Genomic DNA, 16,264 nt, shown 5'->3' with positions numbered 1-16,264 from the left:
AACACTCCCTCCTCCAAACCCCATCCCAACCGTCCACCAAACCCCATCCTGACCATCCAACACACCCTCCTCCAAACCCCATCCCGACCGTCCAACACACACTCCACCAAACCCCATCCCGACCGTCCAACACACACTCACCAAACCCCACCCCCATCAACACCCCCTCCACCAAACCCCACCCCCAGCTTCCAACACCCCCACCGCTAAACCCCACCCTCACTGTCCAACACACCCTCCACCAAACCCCACCCTCACCTTCCAACACCCCCTCCACCAAACCCCACCCTCACCTTCCAACACCCCCTCCACCAAACCCCACCCCCATCAACACCCTCTCCACAAAACCCCACGCCCACCATCCAACACCTCGTGCACTAAACCCCACCGCCATCAACATCCCCTCCACCAAACCTCTCCCTCACCGTCCAACACCCCCTCCACCAAACCCCACCGCCATCAACACCCCCTCCACCAAACCTTTTCCTCACCGTCCAACACCCACGCCACCAAACCCCAACCCCATCAACATCCCCTCCACCAAACCCCAACCCCACCATGCAATACCCCCTCCACCAAACCCCAACCTCATCAACATCCCCTCCACCAAACCCCAACTCCACCATGCAACACCCCCTCCACCAAACCCCAACCCCATCAACACCCCCTCCATCAAACCCCACCCCCAGCGTCCAACACCCTCTCCACCAAACCCCAACCCCATTAACACCCCTCCATCAAACCCCAGCCCCATCATCAACACCCCTCCACCAAACCCCAACCCCATCAACAAACCCCAGTTTACCAATCACCTCGTGCAAAGCCCACTCCAGCAATCACCACCACAATTCTGTGCCCAGATTGGTGGGGGGGGGTTTATGGTGGTTGGTATATGGTAATTAGTTGTGAATGAAGTGAAAAATAACGTGATTTTTTTTCTCATTTATCAGGCCTTGGTGCACCAATTATCCTGTGGGTTTCTGGGCGTTGGGCAGGGTAGGGATTAAGGTTTGAAAAAACAGTTTTACACATGCTGTAATATCACTGGCCTCAGCCAGCAGAATGATGCAACTTCTCCCATCTGGGGGATGTTCACTGGGGTAAAGGCCTGGGCCGGTCCTCACTGACTGAGCCTGAGGCTTGGGCCGGTCCTCAGTGAGCGCGCCTGAAACCTGAGCCGATTCCCAATGACCGAACCTGAGGCCTGGGCCAGATCGGTGACTGAGCCTCAGGCCTCAGCCAGTCCTGAATGACTGAGCCTGAGGACTGAGCCCGAAGCCTGGGCCAGTCCTCAGTTAGGAAGGGAGTTCCAGGATTTTGACCTAGTGTCAGTGAAGGAACGGCGATATATTTCCAAGTCAGGATGGTGAGTGACTTGGAGGGGAACTTCCAGGTGGTAGTGTTCTCATGTGTCTGCTGCCCTTGTCCTTCTAGATGGTAGCGGTTCGTGGGTTTGGAAGGTGCTGTCTAAGGAGTCCTGGAGAGTTGCTGCAGTGCATCTTGTGGAATGTACATGCTGCTGCTACTGTGCGTCGATGGCGGAGGGAGTGAATGTTTGTGGATGAGATGACAATCAAGTGGACTGCTTTGTCCTGGATGGTATCAAGCTACCTGGGTGTTGTTGGAGCTGCACTCATCCAGGCAAGTGGAGAGTATTCCATCACGCCCCTGACTTGTGCCTTGTGGATGGTGAGTTTAGGTGAGTTACTCATCGCAGGATTCCTAGCCTCTGACTTGCTCTTGTAGCCACAGTATTTATTTGGCTGGTCCAGTTCAGTTTCTGGTCAATGGTAACCCCCAGGATGTTGATAGTCGGGGATTCAGTGATGGCAATGCCATTGAACATCAAGGGACGATGCTTAGATTCTCTCTTGGTGGAGATGGTCATTGCCTGGCACTTGTGAATGTTACTCGCCAGTTGAAGCCTGAATGTTGTCCTGGACACCTGAGCACAGAATATCGGGTTTTCGCCACAACGGAGCAGAGATTGGTTTGACACCATTGACACAGCGATCTGTGATCTCCTCGAGTGGAAGTGAGCAGCCTTCACTGCCTGGCGAAATCTCCCACGTACCCGGTGAATGACAGTAGTGTACCACCGACTGAAGTCTGAGCTCCAGCAACATAGTCAAGACAAAGAGAACAACTGGTGGGTGGACAAGGCACACGAGGTTCAGGCCTATGCCAACCAGCACGACATTCACAACTTCTTCCAGACTACCAAGACGATCTATGGACCCCACTTGACAGGACAAAATCCTCTCCAATCACAGGACAGCTCCCGGCTCCTCAAGGAAGACAACACCATCTGTCAGCGTTGGACAGAGTACTTTGAACTGCTCCTCAATCGGGACTTCACCATATCAGAGAAGACCCTCCAGGCCATCCCACAACACCCTGTGGAGGGTTCCCTCAGCGATCCACCAGCCATCGATAAGCTTAAACAGGCCATCCAACAGATGAAAACCAACAAAGCTTGTGGGCCAGACAGTATACCCACCGAGGTGTACCATGCTGGCAGCTATCAGCTCACGTTACGTCTCCACCAAAGAAACATAGAAAATAGGAGCAGGAGTTGGCCATTCGGCCCTTCGAGCCTGCTCCGCCATTCATTATGATCATGGCTGATCATCCAACTCAATAGCCTGCTCCCGCTTTCTCCCCATACCCTTTGATCCCTTTCGCCCCAAGAGCTATACCTAACTCCTTCTTGAAAACGTACAATTTTGGTCTCAACTACTTTCTGTGGTAATGAATTCCACAGGCTCACCACTCTCTGGGTGAAGAAATTTCTCCTCATCTCAGTCCTAAATGGTCTACTCCATATCCTCAGACTGTGACCACTGGTTCTGGACTCCCCCACCATCGGAAACATCCATCCTGCATCTACCCTGTCTAGTGCTGTTAGAATTTTATAGATTTCTATGAGATCCCCCCTCATTCTTCTGAACTCCAGCGAATATAATCCTAATTGACTCAATCCCTCCTCATATGTCAGTCCCGCCATCCCAGGAATCAGTCTGGTAAACCTTCACTGCACTCCCTCTATAGCAAGTACATCCTTCCTCAGATAAGGAGACCAAAACTGCACACAATATTCCAGGTGTGGTCTCAACAAGGCCCTGTACAATTGCAGGAAGACATCCCTGTTCCTGTACTCAAATCTTCTGGCTATGAAGACCAATATACCATTTGCCTTCTTTACCGCCTGCTGCACCTGCATGCTTACCTTCAGCGACTGGTGTACAAGGACACCCAGGTCTCATTGCACATTCCCCTCTCTCAATTTATAGCCATTCAGATAATAATCTGCCTTCCAGTTCATCCTCCGCCTCTGGGATGAAGAGGACATCCCCGGGATCTCAAGAACGTGACCATCATTATTACCCACAAGAAGGGGGATAAATCTGATTGTAAAAACTACAGGGGGATTTCCCTCCTGTCCATCGCGGGTAAGATCCTGGCCCGCATCCTCCTGAACAGCCTTCATCTGGTTCCTGGGGAGATCCTCCCAGAAATCTAGTGTGGCTTCCGACCATCCCACGGTAATGCAGGTGTGGTCTTTGTGGCTAGATAGATCCAGGAAAAATGTTGGGAGCAAAATCAAGAATTGTTCCTGACCTTCATCGACCTGACCAAGTCGTTTGATTCTTTAAATCGTGAAGCTCTCTGGATCATCCTCCAATGTTTTGGATGCCCGTTGAAGTTTGTAACTGTCCTGAGACTCCTGCATGACAACATGGCTGCTACCATCCTGAATGGAGGATCTGAAACTGACACCTATCACATCCGGACCAGGGTCAAACAAGGTGGTGTGATCGCCCCCACCTTGTTCACCATTTACCTGACCGCCATTGTCCACCTCAGCCGAGATGATGTACCAACTGGTATCAGCATTCAGTATCGTATGGATGGGAAGCTCTTCAACCTTGGTCACTTCCGGGCAAAAACAAAACTCGCTACCATAGAAATCCACGACCTTCACTTTGCGGATGACTCACTCTGTTCAGGACAAGCAAAGGACACTTGACCTCTTCAACACCACGCATAAGAGTCTTGGCCTGTCCTTAAACATCGCCAAGACGAAGGTCCTTCACCAATCTTCCCCAGGCCAGTTGAGCATCCCCTGCATCATCCACGTAGATGGGGTGGCTCTGGAGTATGTGCAGCACTTCCCTCATCTCAGCAGCCACCTCTCCCAAGGGACTACCATCGAAGAGGAAGTCCAACACTGAGTCAACTGTGCCAACATGTCTTTGAAAGGGACCTTTGCAAGTCAACCAAGGTTCTGGTTTATAAGGCTGCTGTGTTGACCACCCTCCTCTACTGCAGCGAAATATGCACTGTCTACCAACGCCACATTAAGATCCTTGAGAGCTTCCATCAGCGGTGCTTGTGTTGAATCCTGGGGATCAAATGGGAGGACCGCCAGACTAAAGTGAGCATCCATCATGCAGCTGTGTCTATCAGCATTGAAGCCCAGTTCTTGCAGAACCAACTCCGATGGACTGGCCATTGCGTCCGGATGCCCGAAAACCGCCTCCCTCAGCAGGTTCTTTTCTCACAGCTCTCCATTAGCCAACGCTCAAAGGATGGCCAAAGGAAAGGCATAAGGATACACTCAAGGTCCCCCTAAAGCCTTAACATCAGGCATTAACATCACTGACTGGCAGGAGAATGCTGCCGATCGCTCGGCACAGCATCACCTGGTCCATCAAGGCACAAGCCACTTCAAGGCTCAGCGGCTTGACAGCGAGGCAGAACATGGCGGCAGAGGAAGGAGAAGGAAGCCAACCAAGGGCTGTGATTTCCATTCCCCTGTGCAACAACGTGCCCCAACTGCAGAAGAACATGTGGATCCAGAATTGGGCTCCTCAGTCATCTGAAGTCTCACCAAGCCTGACGGACATCATCATTGATTCCGAGGTACCAGCAACGACGTCGATTGTCCAGGTCTTGCTGCATTTGGACATGGACTGCTTCAGTGCATGAGGAGTTGTGAATGGTGCTGAATGTTGTGCAATCATCCGCTTCTACACCAAAACTAGAAATACTCATAAGGTCAGTTAACTATGTTACTCAATCCTTGGCCAGGCCTGTTTTCCCCCACTAGTATTATACAGTCCCAGACCAGGTCTGTGTTTCCCCCAGTCTTGTTATACAGTCCCAGACCAGGCCTGTGTTTCCCCAAGTAGTGTTATATAGTCCCAGACCAGGTCTGTGTTTCCCCCACTAGTGTTATACAGTCCCAGACTAGGCCTGTGTTTCCCCCGCTAGGATTATACAGTCCCACACCAGGTCTGTGTTTCCCCCACTAGGGTTATACAGTCCCACATCAGGTCTGTGTTTCCCCCACTAGTGTTTTACAGTCCCAGGCCAGGCCTGTGTTTCCCCCACTAGTGATATACAGTCCCAGATCAGGCCTGTGTTTACCCCACTAGTGATATACAGTCCCAGACCAGGTCTGTGTTTCCCACCCTGCCCATTCATTATTATAGTGTCAGACATGCCAGCAAATCAATTTGCAGCAGTGTGCCTGTGATTACTGACACAATCCAATAGAAGCCTAGCTGAGTTAGTAGTGCTGACACAAAGGTAGTGATGGATTGGTGTCGACAAGTTTAACTCTGACCTTGGCAGTGGTGGGAATGCCCTCGGCCTTCAACTTTGCCAGCTCAAGTTTCTTCAACAGTAGCTTCTCTTCCTCCGATCGGCCTGGGTTGGCAGCCCTGAATGTTGAAAGCAGAGTGCAGGATTGAACAGCAAGTCAAAGCACAGGCCAGTTCTCAGTGACTAAGCCTGAGTCCTGGGTTGGTCCTCAGTGACCGAGCCTAAAGCCTCGGCCAGTCCTCAGTGACCGAGCCTGAAGCCTCAGCTGGTCCTCAGTGACCGAGCCTGAAGCCTCGGCCGGTCCTCAGTAACCGAGCTTAAGGCCTGGGCCAGTCCTCAGTCACCAAGCCTGAGGCCTGGGCTGGCTCAATGACCAAGCCTGAAGCTTGGGCCGGTTCTCAGTGACCGAGCCTGAGGCCTGGGTCGGTTCTCAGTGACTGAGCCTGAGGCCTTGCCCAGTTCTCAGTGACTCAGCCTGTGCCAATTAACTGAGCTTTGGCAGGTTCTCAGTTATCCAGGAGTTGCACATTCCAAAATTAGATCACTAGCTTTAAATAAGATCTTGAGGTGGGGGTTCTGATCTGAATTTTCTAACTGTGGAGCTCCTGTTGAATGAGATGTCGCTGTTCCATGTCCAATTGTAGCATTGAACTGGCCAGTGTATCCCCCAGAGCTCCCAGCTTCTGGTGATGTCAAGTTTTCCTCGTACATTCCTGTCGCCCTTCTCACCCGTCTTTCTCCTCCTCTCTCACACTCACCTCTCCAACTTTCTCCTCTTCTTCTCCTCTGCTGCTTCTTTCTGAGCTGATGTCAGACTTTCTGCCTCTGCTAAATTGTCAACTGCGATGGCCAAGAAAACATTCAGCAGAATATCTGGAGAAACCGAGCTCAGGATAAAAATATATACCAAAAATGCACCAAATATTCAAACTCCAATGCAGCAACAAATGGGTCAAATATACAACCACCTGTCACTCTTTTAGTGTGTGACTGAGACTGGGCCTACAACCTCCCTCTGTTAATAGGGAAAACAGGAGCTGAAATTACCCTGTCCATCAACGCCCCATGCCAACCAATTCAGCTGACGCCGCGCCCCCCCCACCCTGCCTCGCCATCTGACTGTCAGACCACTCACACTGAAGGATACAGTTTCCACAGACAAACAGGATGATGAAGTAAATACAGACCAGCACACCAGGGAAGGAAGGGCCTCCATAGGCCATGATGCCATCATTCATGACAGAATTCCAGTCCTCACCGGTCAATATCTGCACCAAACACAGTGCATTACAGTTTGTTCCCTCATCACACAGACAAGAACCCAGCACATGGACCTCACTGTCAGCCATCATAGCCCTCAAGAAACCACCTCAGGATTCTTTCCATACCAGGCCAGCATTCCTGTGCTACTGTCCAGGCAAGGGAAGATGGTGAGGGGGCAGAAAGGAGGGGAAGAGGAGAGTGGAGGTAAGGAGCAGTAAGAAAAGCATGGAAGGGGAGAAGGGTGAGAGGGAAGAGAGAACGTAAGAACATAAGAAATAGGAGCAGGAGTAAGCCATAAGGCCCATCGAGTCTGCTCCACCATTCAATACGATCATGGCTGATCTTCAGTTTCAACTCCATTTTCCAACCCACTCCCCATATCCCTTAATTCCCAAAGAGACTGAAAAAATCCATCTATATCAACCTTAAATATTGAACGATGGAGCATCCACATCCTTCTGGATCTAGAATTCCAAAGATTCACGACCTATTGAGTGAAGAAATTTCTCATCTCAGTTGTAAGTGGTCATCCTGTTATCCTGAGATTGGGTCCTCGTGTTCTGGATTCCTCAGCCAGCGGAAACAATCTCTCCATGTCTACCCTGTCAAACCCTTTCAGAATCTGAAAGGTTTCAATGAGATCACCTCTCGTTCTTCTAAACTCCAGAGAAAATAGACCCAATTTACTCAGCCTCTCATCGGAGGACAACCCACTCATTGCAGGAAACCAACCTAGTGAACCTTATGATAAAAGCAAAAAACTGCGGATGCTGGAAATCCAAAACATAACCAAAAATACCTGGAAAAACTCAGCAGGTCTGGCAGCATCTGCGGAGAGGAGCACAGTTAACGTTTCGAGTCCGAATCACCCTTCAACAGAACTAAGTAAAAATAGAAGAGAGGTGAAATATAAACTGGTTTAAGGTGGGGGTGGGACAAGTACAGCTGGATGGAGGGCCAGTGATAGGTGGAGATAACCAAAAGATGTCACAGACAAAAGGACAAAGAGGTGTTGGAGGTGGTGATATTATCTAAGGAATGTGCTAATTAAGGGTAGAAAGCAGGACAAGCAAGGTACAGATAGTCCTAGTGGGGGTGGGGTGGGGTGGGGTGAAGGAATCAAAAAAGGCTAAAAGGTAGAGATAAAACAATGCATGGAAATACATTTAAAAATAATGGAAATAGGTGGGAAAAGAAAAATCTATATAAATTATTCGAAAAAACAAAAAGGAGGGGGAAAAATCAGAAAGGGGGTGAGGAGAGAGTTCATGTTCTAAATTTGTTGAACTCAATATTCAGTCCGGACTCGGCACTTTACAGCCTTCCAGACTAAATATTGAGTTCAACAATTTTAGATCATGAGCTCTCTCCTCTATCCCCACCCCCTTTCTGATTTTTCCCCCTCCTTTTTGTTTTTTCCAATAATTTATATAGATTTTTCTTTTCCCACCTATTTCCGTTATTTTTAAATGTATTTCCATCCATTGTTTTATCTCTACCTTTTAGCCTTTTTTGATTCCTTCACCCCACCACACCCCCACTAGGGCTATCTGTACCTTGCTTGTCCTGCTTTCTACCCTTAATTAGCACATTCCTTTAGATAATATCACCACCTTCAACACCTCTTTGTCCTTTTGTCTGTGACATCTTTTGGTTATCTCCACCTATCACTGGCCCTCTATCCAGCTCTCTTGTCCCAACCGCACCCCCCACCACTTAAACCATCTTATATTTCACCCCTTTTCTATTTTTCCTAAGTTCTGTTGAAGAGTCATGCGGACTCGAAATGTTAACTGTGCTCCCTTCCACAGATGCTGCCAGACCTGCTAGATTTATCCATAGTCTGTTCCACAATGTATCAAGCTGTCATGAAAGTTTTCTGCAAGTTCATCTTCCAGACCACGTCTGTCAATTTGATTGGTCCAGTTTATATAAAGATTGTCTACCAAATTGCCTATGTTACAAGCTCCAATAATTTCTTGTTTTGTACACTGTCCAACCGTATAACTACTGTTAGGGGGGCCTATAACATGCGCCCACCAGCGTTATATGACATTTGTTATTTATCAGCTGGAATTTTAAAGCCCCCTCAGAGTGGGGTGCCAGGCATGGACACCATGCCAGCGGCGCCGTTCCTGGCACCTACACGCCTCTGTTACAATTTTACTAGTGACGGGGGAACCATTAGAAGGCCCACTCCCCACTCACCAGTAGGCCCTATTGCGGCCCTTAAGTGGCCAATTAATGGCTATTTGAGAACTTTCTCCTGCCGCCGCTGGTATTTTACTCATGGTGGGGAACTAAATGTCCAGCCCACCTGTGGCCAGGCAAGGGACGGGAGATCATTTTCAGGGCCCCTGTGCCCATGAAATGTCCACTCCAAAGTAATTTCCTGCCCTGCATTTCCCCTCCCTGCCCCGTCCTTTCCACTGAGGCCATCCCACCCCACTCAGAGGGGCCTGCCAGCCTGGCCCCAGCAAGACTCCAGACTGGCTGTCATCTGGGTTCCATTGCAGCACACTTCCCTTGGGAACTCACTGCAGTCCAGCAGGAGCACTAGGACAGAGTATAAATCAAGAAATAATGGGGGTTTCTAAGAAAGGTATAGCAATAATCATGGGAAATTATAATCTTCATATAGATTGGATGAATCAAATTGGCTAAGGGAGCCTGGAGCATGAGTTCATAGAATGCACTCAGCACGGTTTCTAAGAATAATAGGTCCTGGAACCAACCAGGGAACAGGCTATTTTAGACCTGGTAATGTGTAATGACACAGAATTAATAGTAAAGCATTCTCTAGGCGAGTGATCATAACATGATAGATTTTCACATTCATTTTGAGGGTGAGAAATTTGGGCCTGAAACTTAAATAAAGGTAATTTATTTGTAAATTACAAAACAGCATTGGCTAAAGTGGAATGGGTAAATAAATTAAAAGGTAAGAGGTAGAGAAGCAATGGTAGACATTTAAGAAGATATTTCATAACTCTCAACAAAAATATATTCCAGAGAGACTCTACAAGAATGATGCAGCATCCAAGGCTAACTAAGGAAGTTAAGGATAGCATCAAATTGAAAGAAAAGATATACAACTCTGCAAAAATTAGTGTTAGGCCAAAAGATTGGGAACATTTTAGAAACCAGCAAAGGGTGACTAAAAAATATTAAAAATTGAAAAATTGGAGAGTGAGCAAAAACAAGCAAGAAATAAAGAAGTAAAAGCTTCCAGACGTATAAAAGGAAAAGAGTAGCTAAAGTGAGTGTTGGTCCATTATAGGGTGAAACTGGGGAATTAATAATGGGAAACACGGAAATGGTAGAGACTTTGAACAAGTACTTCGTATCTGTCTTCACAGTAGAAGACACAAAAAGCATCCCAAGAAAAGTGGAAAAGCAGGGGCAAAATGGAGGGAGGAACTTAAAACAATCACAATTACTAGAGAAAAAAGTACTAGGAAAACTAATGGGACTGAAGGCTGATAAGTTCCTTGGTCCTGATAGCCTGCATCCTTGCGCCTTAAAGGAAGTGGCTACAGAGATATCAGATGCATTTCCTAGATTCTGCAAAGATCCCAGCAGATTGGAAAGCCACAAATATAATGCAACTATTCAAGAAGGGAGACAAAAAGCAGGAGCTACAGGCTAGTTCGCCTAACATCTGGCATTGGGAAAACGCTAGAATCTAATATTAAAGTGGATGATGAGAGAGATAGAGGCAAAGGTGAAGAGGAAGAAGTGGGCATATGACTTATGTCAGGTAGAAAATACAAAGGAGAATCGGGCTGAATATAGGAGGGCCAATGGGGAAGTGAAAAAACTAATCAGAAAAGCAAGGAGAGAGCATGAAAAGAGACTGGCAGCAAACATAAAAGGGAATCCTATGGCCTTCTATAAGCACGTAAATAATAAAAGGATGGTAAAAGAAAGAGTAGGGCCAATTAGGGATAAAAGAGGAGACTTGCATGTGGAGGCAGGAGAAGTAACGGAGGTATTAAACGAGTACTTTGCATCTGTCTTTACAAAGGAAGAAGATGCTATCCAGGCCGAGGTGAGGGAGGAGGTAACTAGTACACTCGAGGAATTTACAATTGAGAAGGAAGAGGTATTAGAAAGGCTATCTTGACTTAGAATTGATAAGGTACCAGGACCAGATGAGATGCATCCAAGGGTACTGAGGGAAGTGAGAGTGGAAATTTCAGAAGCACTGGTGATAATCTTCCAACCTTCCTTAGACAAACGGGAGATGCCGGAGGGCTGGTGAATTGCGAAGGGTGCAAGGATAATGCTGACAACTACAGACCAAGTCAGTTTGACTTCAGTGATAGGGAAACTTCTGGGAACTATAATTCGGGACAAAATCAATAGTCACATAGACAGGTGTAGGATAATTAAGGAAGGCCAGCATGGATTCATCAAGGGAAAATCATGTTTAACTAACTTGGAGTTTTTTGAGGAGGTAACAGAGAAGGTTGATAAGGGCAACTCTGTTGATGTGGTATATATGGATTTTGAAAAGGCATTTGATACAGTGCCACACAACAGACTTGTGAACAAAATTCTAGTTCAAGGCATAAAAGGGAAAGTAGGCACTTGGATAAAAAATTGGCTGAGTGACAGGAAACAGAGAGTAGTGATAAATGGTTGTTTTTCAGATTGGAGGAAGGTTTGTAGTGGAGTTCCTCAGGGGTCAGTGTTGGGACCCTTGCCCTTCCTGATATATATTAATGATCTAGACTGTAGTGTGCAGAGCATTATTTCAAAATTTGCAGATGGTACAAAGATTGGAAACATTGTCAACTATGATGAGGATAGTCTCGAACTTCAAAAGGCAGACAAGTGGCAGATGAAGTTCAATGCAGGTAAGTGTGAGGTGATTCATTTTGGAAGGAAGCATGTGGAGAGATAGTATAAAATAAAGGGAGACCCACTAAAAGAGTTGCGGGAACAGAGGGACCTCGGTGTATACATACATAGGTCATTGAAGATGGCAGGGCATGTTGAGAAAGCAGTTAATAAAGCATAAGGTATCCTAGCTGGAAAAACTCAGCAGGTCTGACAGCATCTGCGAAGAGGAATACAGTTAACGTTTCGAGTCCGTATGACTCTTCATCAGAACTAAGGAAAAATAGAAATGAGATGAAATATAAGCTGGTTGAGTGGGGTGGGACAGGTAGAGCTGGATAAAGGGCCAGTGATAGGTGGAGGCAAAGAAGAGATTGCCAAAGATGTCATAGGCAAAAGGACAAAGGGGTTTTGACACTTCCCTTCCCTTCCTTGACCTCTCTGTCTCAATTTATGGTGATAGACTGTCCACCAATATTCATTACAAGCCTACCGACTCCCACAGCTACCTCGACTACAGCTCCTCACACCCTGCTTCCTGTAAGGACTCCATCCCATTCTCTCAGTTCCTTCACCTCCATCACATCTGTTCTGATGATGCCAATTTCCAAAACACCTTCGGTCTGTCCGCAAGCATGACCCAGAACTCCCTGTTGCTTGCCATTTCAACACACCACCCTGCTCTCATGCCCACATGTCCGTCCTTGGCCTGCTGCAAAGTTCCAGTGAGGCTCAACGCAAACTGCAGGAACAGCACCTCATCTTCTGATTAGGCACTCTACAGCCTTCCAGACTTAACATTGAGTTCAACAACTTCAGATCATGAACTCTCTCCTCCATCCCCCACCCCATTTCCAATCCCCGTTTTTCCAATAATTTATATTTTTTAATATATAATTTTTTAAAATATATTTTTCTTTTCCCACCTATTTCTATTATTTTTAATTGTATTTCCATTCATTGTTTTATCTCCACCTTTTAGTCCATTTCGATCCCTTCCCCCCACCCCACCCCCACCCCCACTAGGGCCATCTGTCACTCGCTTGTCCTGTTTTCTACCCTTAATGTCACCATTAGCACATTCCATAGCTAATATCACCACAGTCAACACCGCTTTGTCCTTTTGTTAATGACATCTTTGGCAATCTCTTCTTTGCCTCCACCTATCACTGACCCTCTATCCACCTGTCCCACCCCCCTCAACCAGCTTATATTTCACCTCATTTCTATTTTTCCTTAGTTCTGATGAAGATTCATAAGGACTCGAAACGTTAACTGTATTCCTCTCCACAGATGCTGTCAGACCTGCTGAGTTTTTCCAGCTATTTTTGTTTTTGTTTCAGATTTCCAGCATCCGCATTATTTTGCTTTTATATTATATGTTATTCTAGGTTTTATTAATAGGGGCATTGAGTACAAGAGGAAGGAGGTCATGTTAAACTTGTATAAGAAACTAGTTAGGCCTCATCTGGAGTACTGCATCCAGTTCTGGGCACCATTCTTGAGGAACGATGTGAAGGCACTGAGAGAGTACAGAGGAGATTCACAAGAATGATTCCAGGGATAAAGAACTGTAGTTATGAGGATAGATTGGAGAGGTTGGGACTTTTTTCCTTGGAGAAAATTAGGCTGAGGAGACTTGGTAGAGGTATTCAAGATCCTGAGGGATATGGACAGGGAAAATAGTGAGAAACTATTCCCAATCAAGAGAACATCGAGAACTGGAGGGCACAAATTCAAAATAATTGTCAAAAGGAGTAAATGTGATGTGAGGAACCATTTTTTCACCCAGAGGTGGTTGGAGTCTGGAACGGACTTCCTGAAATGGGTGGTGGAGGCAGGTTCGGTCGAGGTATTCAAAAGGGAGTTGGATTGCTATCCGAAAAGAAAGAATGTGCAGGTTACGGGGATAAGGCAGTGGGGTGGGATTAGGTAGAATGCTCTTTCAGAGAGCCAGTGCAGACTCAATGAGCTGAATGGCCTCCTTCTGCACTGTAAAGATTCTGTGATAGTAGCAGGAGATTTAGAAAATCGTATTACAATCAGACAGAGTCAACTTGGTTTTGGGAAAGGGAAATTGTGTTTGACAAATTTATTAGAGTTCTTTGAGGATGCAACAAGCAGGGTGGATAAAGGGGAACCAGTAGATGTAGTGTATTTGGATTTTCAAAAGGGATTTGATAAGGTGACATATAAAAGGTTCCTGCACAAGATAGAAGCTCATGTATTGGGGGTGATTTATTAACATGGATAAAGGATTGGCTAATGAGCAGATAATGGAAAAGTTGGTTTGAATGGATCATTTTCAGGTTGACAAACTGTAACTAATGGAGTGCTGCAGGGACTAGATCTATATTAATGACTAGGATGAAGGGACTGACTATATTGTAGCAAAATTTGCTGATGAAACAAAGATAGATAGGAAAGCAAATTGTTTGAAGGATAGAAAGGGATGTAGATAGGTTAATGAGTGAGCAAAAATTTGGCAGATGGAGTATAATGTGGGAAAACGTGAGGTTGTCCACTTTGGCAGGAAGAATAGAAATTTTATTTAAATTGAGAGAGACTGCAGAATGATGCGGGATGAATGGATCTGGGTGTCCCTGTACTGGAATCACACAAAGTCAGCATGCAGGTACAACAAATAATTAAGTAGGCCTTTATTACAAGGGGCAGGGAGTATAAAAGTAGGGATGTCTTGTACAGGGCTTTGGTGAGACTGTACCTGGAGTACTGTGTAGAGCTTTGGTCTCCTTACTTGTTTTGAAAGCAGTTCAGAGAAGGTTCACTCGGCTGATTCCTGGGATGAAGGGATTTGTCCTTTGAGGAAAGGTTGAGCAGGTTGGGCCTATACTCATTGGGGTTTAGAAGAATGAGAGATGATCCTACTGAAACATAAGGTTCTGAAAGGGCTTGATAGGGTGGATGCTGATAGGGTGTTTCCCCTTGTGAGGGAATCTAGAACTGGGGCACGGTTTAAAAATAAGAGGTCTCCCATTTAGGATGGAAACGAGGAAGAATTAGATCAGTAAACTTTGGAATTCTCTTCCCCAGAGAGCAGTGGAGGCTGGGTCATTGAATAGATTCAAGGCTGAGTTAGACATCAGGCCAAATCCTGCCCAACTTTGCTCACAGCTAGCGCAGACCATTTTTGATTTACATTTGACCTCAACTACCGATCGCCACCAGCTCAAAGAAGCAGCAGTGGAACCTGTGAAAAGCCAATTGGGAGGAATACAGCGATACTTTGGAACAAATTGTTATAACAACATCATTCTAAAATATCCCCAGAGAGCTAGCATACAGTCATTTCTACAGAGCCATCTACAGAACAACCACCAGAACCATTCCAAAGGAATACTGCCCTGTGTATATACCTTGCCTGGAAGGGGAGTCTGCCTCCAAACTCCAATAATACAGGTCCTCCGGTGAGCCAGACATGGCAGGCCATCCGTTTGAATTGACTGATAGCCTTCAGTTCTAAAGAAGACTCATATTGGACTTGAAACATCACCTCTGTTTCTCTCTCTACAGATGCTGCCAGACCTGCTGAGGTTTTCCAGCACTTTCTGTTTTTACATCTGATTGAATGCCTGGACTGTGCTCGCCAGGCCAGATGGGTTGAGACAACAAAGAACTTGGACTTCACCCACTCAAGTCAGAAATGTTGCAGAGTCCTACACCACCTTGGAGCAGCCCAGCCAACGTTAACGCCAAGTTGTCCATCTGTAAATGGGTAATCAGGTAGCAAGCCAACCCTTCACATGGGGAAGGCATCGCTGCAAATAGGAATGAGGAAGCAAATCTGAGTGAGTGGAGATCCTTCCACAGGCAGTACAACTCTGGATCGGAATCCTTCACCGCCCTGGAGTTGGGCAAAGTTCTACAAACTGTCAAGCTGAGCACTGCTGCTGGTTATGACAACATCCTCCCCGAGTTCCTAAAACACCTTGGCTCACAGGCCCACCTCTGGTTGGCCGAATTCTTTACAAAGATCATCTAGGAGGGAAGACTGACAAAATCCTGGCACATGTCTAAGGTCATCAGCCTCCCAAAACGGGGCAAAAAAACCAGAATTCCCATCAAAGTACCAACCAATATCCCTGCTATCAGTATGCTTCAAGGTAGTAGAGCGACTAATCCTACAGCACAGCAAGCCAGAAATGGAGAACTTCCCGAGTGTGGACCTAACAAGCTTTCAACAAGGAATAAGAACATGTGATCAGATCCTCGCATTAACCACTTTCATTGAAAACGGCTTTCAAAGGAATCACTGGTTAAGTAAGCCCCGACCAATCTGCCGGGTCACTAAGTCCCGCCCTCTCTGTCAGTTCACTAAGTCCCGCCCTCTCTGTTCAGGTCACTAAGTCCCACCCTTTCTGTTCGAGTCACTAAATCCTGCCCTCCCTGTGCAGGTCAGTATCCGGGGTGCAGGGGACTTGTGCCTAGATTTATCCCAGTGAAGAAGAGGGTGAGGAATGATTCTGTGTCGTGAGAGAAGACAACATCTTGACCGCAGGAGGATTAAACGGTACCAGAAAGTTAA

General features: G+C 46.7%; 1 protein-coding gene across 1 annotated transcript in view; it reads right to left on the bottom strand.

Annotated features, from left to right (window-relative positions):
• LOC144683184 (voltage-dependent L-type calcium channel subunit alpha-1S-like) overlaps nucleotides 1-16,264 on the bottom strand; it is a 258,879-nt gene that overhangs the window by 196,811 nt on the left and 45,804 nt on the right. Inside the window, exons 9-11 of the mRNA XM_078546145.1 lie at nucleotides 6,758-6,878; nucleotides 6,369-6,483; nucleotides 5,633-5,729 (exon numbers count right to left, since the gene is read on the bottom strand). Coding sequence (XP_078402271.1) covers nucleotides 5,633-5,729; nucleotides 6,369-6,483; nucleotides 6,758-6,878 — 333 coding nt within the window. The remainder of the gene's footprint in view (nucleotides 1-5,632; nucleotides 5,730-6,368; nucleotides 6,484-6,757; nucleotides 6,879-16,264) is intronic.

The sequence above is a fragment of the Cetorhinus maximus genome, chromosome 8, assembly GCF_964194155.1.
Source record: "Cetorhinus maximus chromosome 8, sCetMax3.hap1.1, whole genome shotgun sequence".
In the NCBI taxonomy this organism is placed as follows: Eukaryota; Metazoa; Chordata; class Chondrichthyes; order Lamniformes; family Cetorhinidae; genus Cetorhinus; species Cetorhinus maximus.
Note: the sequence above shows the minus strand (reverse complement) of the source record. Positions and strands in the feature narration are given on the sequence as shown.